We start from the raw sequence: 12,955 nt of genomic DNA, 5'->3' as shown, positions 1-12,955 counted from the left end.
GCTTTTATTCCTGACAAACCAGTCTCAGGCAGCTCTGACTGATGGGGCGGATTTCACTGCTCTCCAATGACTTCCAAGTGGTAAGAAAAAGCTGCTGCTACCCTACATGCCCAAGCTATACAAAGTACTTTTTTCCAGGTATGATTCCCCAAATGTAGCTACTGAAGAGAAGTGAGTGCTAAACAAAGATTCCCTAGTGGGGACTATACAATGTCCTTTATTCTTCTCTCATGAAATCGAGGCCAATACCCTTCTTTATCCTGGATGTGCATTATCTTTGGCATCCAAACCAAATCTAATGATCAACTGCCCAAAATTATTGACCTTTGATAGTTGGCAAGGACAAACAAACAAAAAACAACAAAGTCAAATACTTCTGTTTGCAAGAGTTTTTCTAACTTGAAACAAAAAGCTTTTCTGACCCACAGACACTGGTTAGCAAATCTCCACACAGGAAAAGTTTCCAGGGTCATTTTACAAAAGCTTTGACATCTTTATCTTCCTGGCAGAGATGGAGATAAATGAGACATGCAGCATGAGTACTCTATTCAAAATAAAGAAAAAAAATCCTTCACACAGCTATCAAAATGGAAGGACCTCCCACCTTAGGAAACTTACAATCTAATGAGGCAAAAAGAAGTAGAGAACAAGAACTTCAACAAAATTGTATGACTTAAAAAGACCCAAATACAAAATCTCCGGGAAGAGCAGTGTTTTTCTGTTTTCTGCAGACACTGGCCTTGATCAGTGAGCAAATGGTTCCTTTTCTGAAGGGTGTTAAGCTCACTAGGGGTTTCGGTAAGAGGCCTGTGGGGCAGCTTCCTTTCCTCAGACAGGCATTCCAGTCCTGACTGCCAGGTTGCATGTTAACCACTCCTCTTACTCAAGGATCTTTTGATAACTTTTTTTTGGATTTCCCCTAACAGTGTTTGAAAAACCAGCCCTAATGATCTGGGATTGGATCCTCTGCGTTATTCAGGTCCCATTTTTCCTTCCTCTTCCCCAGCCTTCTCCTGGCTGACCACCTTTGTTGGTTTCCTTGAGCATTCCAGCCTCTCCCAGGAGGGGAGTAGGGAAATGGAGAGGAAGACAGTCAATGCTCCTGGATGGAATTCACTGCCTGGCGACAGATGTGGGACACACTCAGGGCTAAAAGAGGATCCCTGAATTAACTGTGGTTCCCCCTCCTTTGTGCATAGAGGCAAGCAGGATTCCTGCAGAAAATGCTCAGATGACGAAATCTGAGAGGCTGGATCACAGAGAAATCCACATGCATACATACATACTTTAATTTCTATAAAGCTTAGGAACAAAAGCACTTTATAATCTCCTTCTGATGCCAAGTTTACAGTGCTTCCAGAGTCGACAAAGGTGACTCAGGAGAATGTACCCAGCTCCTTTCAGCACTTATTTAGCCCAGGCACCTGTGTGAGCTCAAAGACAAAGGTGCCGATTTCACCTGAGTAGAGCCTGAGCCACGTGATTTCTTCCTGGAGATGATTCAGCAAAGGAGTACTAACCTCTGAGACAAGGCCTTGGCTTCCTGAGCTCTGCTGACTTGCCTGGGACTTCCCTAAACCTTTCCGGACCTAGACGAGGGCAAAATTCAGCAGAACCTCAGAAGCCCTAAGCAAATGACAGACTTTCTTTTGCCTTATCATTATCAGCATTTTGGGATAATTTACTGCCAGCCTAAGAAACCTGATGGCATGGTGACACCAGAAAACAGGTAGTATATATTCCCAAACCAAGTAAAAAAAAAAAAAAAAAAAAAAAAAAAATAACAGCTGGAATGCCTTTTATTTTTTCTTTACACAAACGTGTGTGTCGTCATACGCCTTTTTTCTGTTAACTTCTGAGGATCCTGCCAGTGTGAATACTCCGTTCTCTGCGAGTCGCAGGTGAGGCTGCTTTTGAGGCACACACATGTTAAGTATTAAACAAACATTTGAAACAAAGATGAGAAAAACAGAAGTGGAAGCAAGAAAAATACTCTTTCCAGTGTGCTTATTTGGGTGCATATAGAGTTACTTTTAGATGTGCGATTACTGGTTAATGATTTAGGGAATTCTTTTCCAGTAGAAATCCTGGGCTAAAAACTGTGTGTGCTCTAACTACCCCCGCGCCCACTGATTCTGCACTCCATGGGAAAAGTTCTCACAAGCAAGTCCTTTGTCCACTACCCACGTCTATAGGAAATGTTTGAACAGCTACACACAAAGAACTCACAAGTCCACAACCTTGGGGGTGTTGTGGGTGGAGAGGGCAGTGGTAAAGGTGATGACAGGGAGGGCCGGTTGGGACAGTAATATTAGATTAGGGGTGAAGAAGATGCTGGAGCCTGCCTTGCCAATCACACACTTTTAGAGGAAGGCTGGACAGTACACACCCTCCCCAATCCCGAATGTAGGCACTCGCTGACATCACGCCAGATGAAGCCCTGAGGTCTTCAACATCTGTAACTCTATGGTACGTAACATAAACAGGTGTCTGAACAGTTTCCCCAGATACAGAATAATAATAATACCTTTCATTTAAAAAGGTAAGAGGGAGTTCAACAAGCTTCCTTCTTAAATAAATCTCCATCTCAGGAAGCCATGGAAAGATGCCCCTCCCACACTGAGATGGCAGAGAAAGGCACTGTGAAGGGCTGGCTTGGAGATCTCAGCTCTTCCTGCCTCCCAGTGGGAAAGGGCAGATCCAGCTGGGAAAGGATCTCCCAGGGCCCCAAGGAGGGAGCATGGGGCAAAGTCCAACAATGAGGATTCTCTCCTTCTCTGGTCTCTTTTCTGTTAAAAATGCTTCTTTGGGGTACCCTTTGTTACTACCCTGGGGGTTGAAGGACGCTTCTTGAGAAGGCATAGAGTTTCTTAAGGGACGCTGAAGAAATGAGTCGTGCTAAAACCACTGGGTAATTTTGTCTGTGGCAAAAAATCATCAGGGTGACATAGACTCCCAGGCCAGGAACCCGAGACTCTTACTTGGATTTAAGAGATGTGGCCAGGATCCACAGGGCAGCTTGTATGTGGCTCATATCATCTGCTCTTTCTGTATATTTGTATTGTAAACCATTTCTCTTCATTTGTGAAGATAGAGATCACTTTTTCTATACAGGCTACAAATGTTTCTTCACACACACATGCTGAGCTTGTTTGTATAAGATACTCATTTATGTGGTGGTTTTAAAAACTTTTCCATTGTGGAAATTTTAGACAACAGTAACACAGACCCTCATGTATACTCATCACTCAGTCTTGATAGTTACTGACACATGCCCAGTCTTGTTTCATCTGTTCCTCCCCACAACTCCTGAATTATTTTGAAAGAAATCCTGGAAGTCACTTAATCAGTAAATACTTCAGTCTGTTGGTCCACTCTTTATACAATAGCCAGGGTGATCTTTTGCACATGAAGTAGTGATTGCATCATTCATGCTTGCTTGGAATTCTTCAAAGACTTACGCTGGCACTTCAGATAAAGTCCAGTTTCCTTCGTGTGGCCTAGGATGTCCTTTGGGCTCTCACTGTTCCCTCAGCCTCCTCCCCTGAAGCTCTCACTGCCCCACCCCTTTGCTCATCACACTCAAACCAGCCTGCCACTGAGCTGCTCAAATGGACTGCTCCTTTCTCAAGACCTCTGCACACTTTCAAGCCTGATTTCTCTTCAGTCTTTATTAAATGTCATATCCTCCAGATGGCCTCCTTTGGTGGCCCAGGTCATGTTAGATCTGCCTGTTAAATAAATGCTTTCAAAGAACTTTGGATTTTAATTTTTTTCTCATTCAATTGTAAGTATACAGTTAAGGTATAATTGCTCTTTAAAATTTCTTTCTCCCTCGCCACCCCAACTGGACTGTAAATTCCACAAGAGCAGGATCATATTTGCCTTGCTCGTCACTGGATTTCTAGCACCTCGCACAGAACCTGAGTGTTGCAGAACCCATGCCTGCTATGCACGTGTACGTTGATATAAGCCTATTATATAAATAAACAGATCAGTATCTATTTGGCTATTTACACCCCACCTATGCATCTTTGGTCAAGATTTAAAAGCTCCTGGAAAAACAAAAATACAATTTCCTTAGGAATAAAAGCCTACCACAGCCTTGTGTAAAATTAAGCACACAATAACCTTGATGACGTTGCTGAATTGTTCAAGGAGAAGATGAGGATAATAACACCTCTAAGTGTGTTGTGAAATTACTACTCACAAGTTAGCAATACTAATCACTTACTCTTGTATTGTGCATTCCACTTGGAAAACGCTTTCATGTATACTGCGTTATTTGAAGCGCGCACTGTAGGTGTTATTATCACACCTTTACAGACTGAAAACCAGCGGCAGAAGTCAAATGAGGTCTAGGGTATGTTCTTTCCGTTCTAATATGTAAAGTCCTTTCATCTCTCTGGGCCTCAGTTTCCTAATCCACAGATGAGGAAATGTGGACAAAATATTTTTAAACTATTTCTAGCTCTACAATTCTGTGTTTATGCTTCTAACGATCACACAAAACTATAAAATTAAGGGCAAAGACAAATAATTACAGTTCACAACTTAGCACTCATGATTTCCCTACTGTTTTTAGAACTAGGCAAAACACCATCCAATGGATTCAACTATTCACATCAGGAACTCTTGAAGTCACCAGGCTCCCAGAATGTCTGATCTTAGGTGGACACAAAATTCTGGAAAAAGGCGTCAAGTCAATAGTGGTAAACAACACAGTATACCTTGATCTGGCCCTGTGCAGCCAAATGAATGCTTGTTCAGAGTGCACGTACCACATCTCATTATCTATTCACCTGTTGATGGACACTTGGGCTGCTTCTACCTTTGGGCTATTGTACGTAATGCTGCTATGAACATGGGTGTACAAATACCTATTAGAATTCCCACTTTCAATTCTTTTGGGCAAATATCCAGAAGTAGAAGTGCTAGATCATATGGTAATTCTGTTTAATTTTCTGAAGAACCTCCCACCATACCATTATCCACGCCAGTTTACATCCTCATCAGCAGTGCACAAAGGCCCCAACTGATTTAAGTAATGTGTTAAATGGCCTTTGATGAGTCACAATTTCTCAGTGCTTCATGGTTTCCTCCTCTATAAAACGAGGGGGTGGGAATGGACAATCTCTAAGTTTTCTTCTGGTAGTAAAATAACTATATTGGCCTAATTAAATCAAGTTGCAATTAGAGCCAGAAAGCAGCCTGAGTGGTTGGCATAGCACGCCTTGCTATCTCAAACCCTCCTCCTAATATGACAAATACTTTTGCAGAGATAAGGACAGAGTGTAAAAAACTCATTTCATGCATGCAGCTCTCAGCGGTAACAGTGCAGGACACTTCCTGGTAGGTACCCTGTGGCAAGCACTGCTTCAGGCACCCACACATGTTATCTCATGCCAGCCACGCAGTAGCCCTGTGGGTTGATACCCCACCTGCTGAGGCATGGAAGAATTATGCCATTTGTCCAAGGAAATGGAGAGGAAACTAAGGCATGCAAGACTTATGCCATTTGCCCAATGTCACACAGCCTATTAGTCAAAGAGCCAAGATCTGCCCCCAGGCAGCTCTGCTCTGGAGGCAGGTTCTTAACCAACCTAGTTCTGATGCCTTTCCCTCCTCAGTGTGTCTCCTCAAGTCTAGCCTTGAGTGCTCTGAATATTTCTTTCTTCTCTTTGATCACATTTCTATTTAAATGTCTCAGTCCCCTGCAAAGACTAGCTGAATGTTCTCATCTATACCATTTAAGCTTCTTGTTTTTAGGCATGGAGAGAAAATGTAACTCAAAAAAAAAAAAAAAAAAAAAAAAAAAAAAAAAAAAGAAAAAAGAAAAGAAAAGAAAAAAAAAATATCCCAGAAATTCTCTTAGTGATTTTTTTTCGTAATTTTATCTGACAACATTTAAGTGTTTTTAAGAAAATTACATTGAAGGTACATGCCTTGAAGGAGGAAAACATGGAATGCTTATTGTGTGCTCGGGAAGTTTACCTATATTATTTCATATAATCCAGACAATCACCCTTTGATATGGATTTTATTACTTCTATTTTACAAGCAAGAACACTGAGATTCAGAGCGGCACAGAGGCTCGCCAAGGTCACTCAGCCGGAAGGTAACAGGACTGGGAGGCAGGCCTTGCGCTGTGAGCCCAGAGCCCCTGCTCCTTCCGATGTGGAAGATGCCCAGAGAGAGTGTCAAGTGTCACTTAGGAAAATGAGTGCTAGACACATGATATGTAACAGTCGCAGCTGCTGCCTCCATCACTGGAGCAGCTGGCGTGAGAAAGGAGCTGAAATAAAGAGAAGTGAAGGGACTTGTAGCTTCCCAAAAGTGAACCTGCAAGGAGAGAGAACTCAGTCTCCACTGTATGCGATTCTTCTTAGGCACCAGAGGCTGTTTCCTCTTAGAGGAAAGACCATGAGGCTATTACTGGATAATATATTTGCTCGTTACCAAAAATATCCATATTTACATAAAAGATATAGCTTGAAGTAACTGAGCTCACCTGGTTAAAAAAGAAACAGTCTTAGAAATTCCATATGAATCTTAACCTTGCTTAGTACTTGTCCTAGGTTCTAGGCTAAGGGGATGATACCTAATTTCAGATTTAGTTGGAAAGAACTCTCTCAAGAGGACTCTGAAACACGAGAATAAGGTTGAGGACTTCTGAAAATGTAAAGACAAAAAATTAGGAATGTCCAACCCAAATGGTGATGTGGCCTCTTAAGATTTCTACTAGACCTAGATTCAAAACGCATATGGTATCTATCAGAGAAACACTGATCTGGATTGCTAATCCAGTGTTTATATTAGAGAATACAAAAATTTCTTGAGGCATGGACTGACTTTTATTTCCTACCCTTCATGGTACCAAGCCTAGTGACCAATGCTGACAACAGGCATTTCTTTACGGCTTGAACCAGTATTTTCATGTGAATTATGAACTCTGGGATCCTTCGTCTAAATATTAAAAACTACTAAATCAGCTACAGTAATTGGACTAAATATGTGGGGTATGGAAAACCATTAGTATGATGAAGGTGGCTGTTGCCGGCCACAGAAGGCTGGCATGCTTTTTCGCAAAAAGCCAGGTTCTGGGCCATGGAAGTAGGAAAATGATCATGCAAAGTCCGCCTCCCTCTGCAGCATGATGAGGCTGTGTTATCATGGTTTATGTGATCAAAATTGGCTGCGGCCAACCTAGGTGAGTACATTTCCCTTCAGGAAGTTAAGAAACTTCATGGCACAAATCCACGAAGACAAGCCTTTCTCTATGACTTTTTTTTTTTTTCATAAAATTATAAAAGCCATGTTTATGGTTTCCTCTAAAATTTCCACTAATATAAAATGAACTGTTCTTACAAAAACATGTTAGATAGGAGACATTTGGTAGAATCCCAAAGTACTGTGAGATTTTTATTTCTGTGAGATTAGTGCTTTCTCAATTTCAGGAGGGTACTGGCACCTCAGCTTGAGAATCGAGCCATGTGTTATGATTCACTTTGGTAATATTTGCCTCAGAAGGATTTCTGTGATTATTTCTCTTTTAGTGATGTAGAGAATTCTCAGGGACAATCAAGCCTTCAGCCCCAGTGCACAGTGACCCACATAAAAAATGTCCTTGAAATGGCACTGATTATAGGGCTAGAAGTTTCCAAAGAGAAACAAGTCTTTCAACAAGATAGCAAATATTTCTCACATTTTGCTTTTGCCTAAAATTACTGAAGGGATATAACTTAAGGATAGTAATTCTTATGCCATAGATACTATCCAACAGAATATAGATTGTTCTGATTTATCCCTTCTCAAACAACTGATCTTTTATTTGCCTTTATATCCCCTCTGCATATAGTAGGTGAAAAAACATGATTTTAGAACTCAACTAATGTGGTTACAGAATTGACCCAAATTACATGTACTTTATTTTCAACATAAAGGCGTCCAATACATGTTTTTCCTCAACTCAAAGGCGTTCAGCACAGTGCCTTAAATGCACACACAGAAAAGACTTTCTCAACATGATCCATTACAACACTGCACCTGCAGCCTGGGCATGGCACCTGGCTTGCATAAGAATAACTTGGAGACAAAAGAGATCTGCAGAGGCTTGGAAAACCTTCCTTCTCCTCTCCCAGCCCTAAAAGAAAGGCCCTTCATCCTACCGCTTGAAGATGCCAACAGAAACACAACTGATATAATAACAGGCTGGGAATGGCATTCACTTGACCCAAAACTCTGGTGTGACCTGACTGTATGGAGGGGAAACATCACCTCCCCTCAACTAAAGTTTGAAGTGCTAGAAATACTTGCTATTTGGCAAACAAAGTTATCAAGGACTATCAAAATTGACCCCAAAATAACTATTGCATAAGAGAGGGTGTATTGCATAAGAGAGGGTAACAGCCTGAGAGAACTCTGGTTCTTTGCTTCTTTAGATTAGAACACAAATTTTAGTTAGAGCTAGTGGTTTACTGGTGGGAGGCACTGAAAAGACACCAGAAGCACATAAAACAAGCTGGTCTGCAATAGATCAGAAGCTAGCTGGGTAAGCCAAACTCACAGATTTGAGGATCCCTGTGGCATCTTCATGGAGCCAGGTAGGGTAGACCACCTCGTCATTCAGTATGGCCTCAAAGAGGTCATCTTCGTTCTCTGCCTCAAAAGGTGCGTGACCGCAGAGCATCTCATAGAGCAACACACCCATTGCCCACCAGTCTACTGCAGGCCCGTACAGCATTTCCTGGAGGATCTGTGCAAAGGGGGCAGCGGGAGAAGGTGGTTCATACATCAGATTAACAAATGTGTTCTTCATAACTAGGGAAATTGGTGCACTAGGAAATATCAAAGTTTTTTTTTTTTTTTTTTTTTTTTTTAAAGTCTCCTGTGCTACCATGCATATTTCTTTCCATTTCTACAGAGTGGTCTGTTTTCCCTGTGGTCAACTCAGAGATGCCTTCTCCGGTATGGTGAGGAAATATTTATGATTGGGGGCCACAGTGATGGGCTCGTGCAGATTCCGAACAGAAAGCGTTCTGGAAATATATCCGTGAGGAAAAAAAAGGAGACTAGGTTCACTCACTCATACGGGAAGGATTCAAGAGCCTTTCTTTAGTTCTGCTAAATGATGCTGAAATTAAATCACTAAGTAGAGACGAAGAGGAAAATAAATAGCCATGAGTGGCGTTCACTTTGTCTTCATTTACTGCTAAAGCCCAAAGCAACTGCAAAATCTACAAATTTTTTTTTTTTAACTCAAATTCTTATTAGAGTGACTTAGGCCATTTTCAGCCATCATTCACCCAATGAGCCATTAACGAGTCTAGAGGTGTCCGCTTTCAACAGTGCCCCCAACGCTGCAGCACATAAAAGCAGCCAGTGGCATTTCTGGTCAGAGTTACTGGAGAGCTCAGATTTCAGAGCTGCATCAAGCAGCTGCACTCACCTCTGGAGCGATATAGTCTGGCGTGCCACAGAATGTGGCCGTGGTGACGCCATTGCAAATCCCCTCCTTGCACATTCCGAAGTCTGCCAGTTTACAGTGACCCTCGTGGTCCAACAGGACGTTGTCCAGTTTCAGATCTCTGAAAGATACAAAGAGCAGCATGCGATAGGGCAGCCAGACCCCAAACCATCCACCTCTCAGAATGGGCACACACACACACACACACACACACACACACACACACACACAACAAGTGCGGCCACATGCGGCCGTGTGAGCTTCTCTGTGCTATCTGGATGACAAATTTAGATCAAGTCTCAGAACTTGCCTCATGGCTCCAAGATGATGGGCTCATTAAGAAGGGGCTAACCACAGGAAAATGTGGGTTGTCCTTTAAAAACGGAGGGCAGAATGTGGCTTTTCTAGGCTTTCCACTTACCTTGTACTCAGCCTGTCCCCCATCCTCCACTCGAGCACCCATCTCTACCCATCAGAGTCAGAGTGAACACCCATAGGGGAGGTGGCCACTGTGTGCCAGGGGTGGTGACAGGCACTAGGAGCACAGCTGATCTTCATCTGCAAGGAACTCACAGTGTAATGGGAGACAAATATTTCCTAGGCTAGAAGCTCCATGACGGCCGGGATTGTGTTTATGTGGTTCGCCACTATGCCTGGCATAATGTACTTAAGAAATACTTGTTAGCTGGGTGCCTGTAATCCCAACACTTTGGGAGGCTGAGGCAGGCAGATTGCTTGAGTTCAGGAGTTTGAGATGAGCCTGGGGAACATGGTGAAATCCCATCTCTACAAAAAATACAAAAATTAGTTGGGCATGGTGGCATGCACCTGTAGTCCCACCTACTTGGGAGGCTGAGGTGGGAGGATCACTTGAGCCCAGGAGTGAGCTGAGAGTGCACCACTGCACTCCAGCCTGGGCGACAGGGTGAGACCCTGTCTTCAAAATGAAAAGAGAGAAAAAGAAAGAAATACTTGTGTGTGTGTGTGTGTGTGTGTGTGTGTAAAACAAATAGATATATATCTTATATACAGACACACACACACACATATGGACAGGATAGACAGGGGAGGGGCAGAGGAGGGGGAACACACCAATTGCTGTATCATCCTAGTGGCATGATGAAGGTATGAACCAAGTGCTACGAGAGAAACATAAGAGAGAACAATTCCTTCCAGTGGGAGGAGAGAGAGAGAGCCTCACAGCAGAAGTAGAAATTGAGCTGGGTCTGAAAGCATGAGTCAGAGTCTCCCAGGCAGAGAAGGGGGAGTGAGAAGGCCGCCATGGAGAGGCGGATGGGGCGGGGACATGGCAGCAAGCCCAGTGGTGTGGCTGTGCAGGTGGACTCAGAGAACCCTGGGTATGGTGGAGGAGGCTGAGGGGCGGGCAGCACAGGACACAGGAGTGCTGGGGCCATGAAAAATCTCAGGGCTACAAGGAAAGTTAAGTCCTTCAAACCATGAAGGGTCCTGAATGTCACACTAAGGAATTTTGATTTTCAGATATTAGGCAAAAGGAACTTCCTGATGCTCCCTAATTAAGGGAGTAACTGATTCCTGGCTGGACAAGAAAAGATCAGTTAGGGGAGGCTGAAACCGTCCAGGGAAGAGATGTTAAGACCTGAACCAGAACAGTGATGAATGGAATGAAAAATAAGGAGTCAGTCAGGAGAAAGGAAGCAGGGCTTTGGTGAAAGCAAAATCAGTAATAAGGCTTGATAATCACTTAGAGATAGGCAGAGAGAAGCAGCAGAAATGACTCCTGGGTTTCTGTCTTAAATCCAGTAGGTTTGTGGGGATGTTAACCAGGAAAAGGAAAACCAGAGTGAGAAGAGGGTTTGTTTGTGGGTACCCCAGGTGCACAAGAAGCCTAATAGATTATGGAGACTCTGATTCAAGGCATTTTCCACCCCTCCTCCAATCCCTAAGAGCAAATTCACGTGGAAGGAAGTGAATATTCAGCAGCAGGATTGTTTAGTAAAGAGTCCTCAAGGTCGGCAGGAACATGGCCGTGTACTGATAAAGCTGTCTATAAATAAAAGGCAGTGCTCTCTTAAAACAACCAGCTTCCCAGCACAGGCACATGGTTCTCCTGTTGCCAACCACACCCCAGGGCACTGTTACAGAGGGAAGGTGGCACTGCTAGCCTCACAGGCACAGTCTAGACTGGACAGAGCGGCAGCTTGGCCTTTTGGGTGAGACATTTACACTTTGGTTTTTAAAGGAACAATATGCTCAGAGGCAACCCACATAGGCTGATCAGTGACGAGGAGGCTGCAGGTCACTAGGGTGGCCTGGAGCTTTGTGGTTAACTGCCATTGTGGGAGGCTGCCATGGCCTTGGGCTGCCTGGAGCCCCCCTCGCTGTGGCATCTTCACAGTGGCTGCAGCTGACTGCTCTTTCTGGTGTGTCACATTCACTATGGGTTGTGTCAGGGCACTCGAGGTTCTATTTTCCTGCCTCAGTGTGAGAATCAAGGTCTGTTGGCCTGCATGGCCCAAGGCAAAAGGTTGGTCTCCGTCCAGCCTGGATCACGTTGCTGGCTTGGAGGAGGTAGGTGATGACAGAACTGGCATGACTGGTTTCTACACAGTGTCCTGTGAGTTGATAACAGCCTGGCCAGGCAGGTCTTACAGAAAATGGGCACTAGAAAATGCCCAGGAATGGAAAGCAAGTCTGGTATTCCAGGAATCCCCAGTAAGTGTGGTTAAAGCAGCAAAGCTTTCATGGCACAGATCAATGGAACGTAGAACAGACTTCTCTGCTCCTAGCAGCAGCCTCCCCAGGTGTCAGGGGCATAAGGCAAAGGCATGCTGAGTACCTGTGCACCCACTTCAGCGAAGCAAGCTTTCTGTGTCTCTAACCCAAACCCAGTCCTGGCTCCAAATCAGCCCTTCTCCATGCAGAATCCCATGTCCCATATAAGTGTTTTCAGTGGGCTGATTTGTGGAAGCTGCTTCCTCCCCTTGCCCCACCACACGCATACAATATGAGCACAACCAATTTAACCTACAAGAGGTTGCAATCACAGCAGCGCAGGTCGGGAGCAGGGGTGAGGATGATTGGGGTCCTGTCCAGTGAAGGAGGCCAACACTCTCAATTCTTCCACAAGTGTTTTCTGACTTGCGAGGCACTATAAGGCCTGGGTGCCTGGCTCTTCTAGGGCTGAGGGCACACAGCAGAGAGGCACCTGGCTGAGGTTGGACACACTTAGTCTGCAGCCCCAGGAGAGAGCACAGCCGGGGGGACAAAGCCCATGAGCCCAGCTTTATCGACACTGTGTCCTAGCCTGACAAGCCAGGCCTGTGTGGACCTAAGCCCAGAACACTCTCACTCACATTTCCAAACAAGGTCACTGAGTTTCAGAATTTTCCCGAAGCCAGTATGCCTGCTGAGGTCTTGGAAAGGATCTTCTTGGGCAACAGAAACAAGTGCTAACAGAAATCCACAACGGTCTCAAGAGTTGACCCGCAGTTGCTTAAGAGTTTGTGA

At 44.1% G+C, this 12,955-nt stretch overlaps 1 protein-coding gene across 1 annotated transcript in view; it reads right to left on the bottom strand.

Annotated features, from left to right (window-relative positions):
* PRKCH (protein kinase C eta) overlaps positions 1–12,955 on the bottom strand; it is a 242,256-nt gene that overhangs the window by 11,602 nt on the left and 217,699 nt on the right. The window contains exons 11-12 of the mRNA XM_017895546.1: positions 9,449–9,587; positions 8,567–8,755 (exon numbers count right to left, since the gene is read on the bottom strand). Coding sequence (XP_017751035.1) covers positions 8,567–8,755; positions 9,449–9,587 — 328 coding nt within the window. The remainder of the gene's footprint in view (positions 1–8,566; positions 8,756–9,448; positions 9,588–12,955) is intronic.

This window comes from Rhinopithecus bieti, unplaced genomic scaffold (genome assembly GCF_001698545.2).
Source record: "Rhinopithecus bieti isolate Rb0 unplaced genomic scaffold, ASM169854v2 scaffold_25987, whole genome shotgun sequence".
Lineage (NCBI taxonomy): Eukaryota > Metazoa > Chordata > Mammalia > Primates > Cercopithecidae > Rhinopithecus > Rhinopithecus bieti.
Note: the sequence above shows the minus strand (reverse complement) of the source record. Positions and strands in the feature narration are given on the sequence as shown.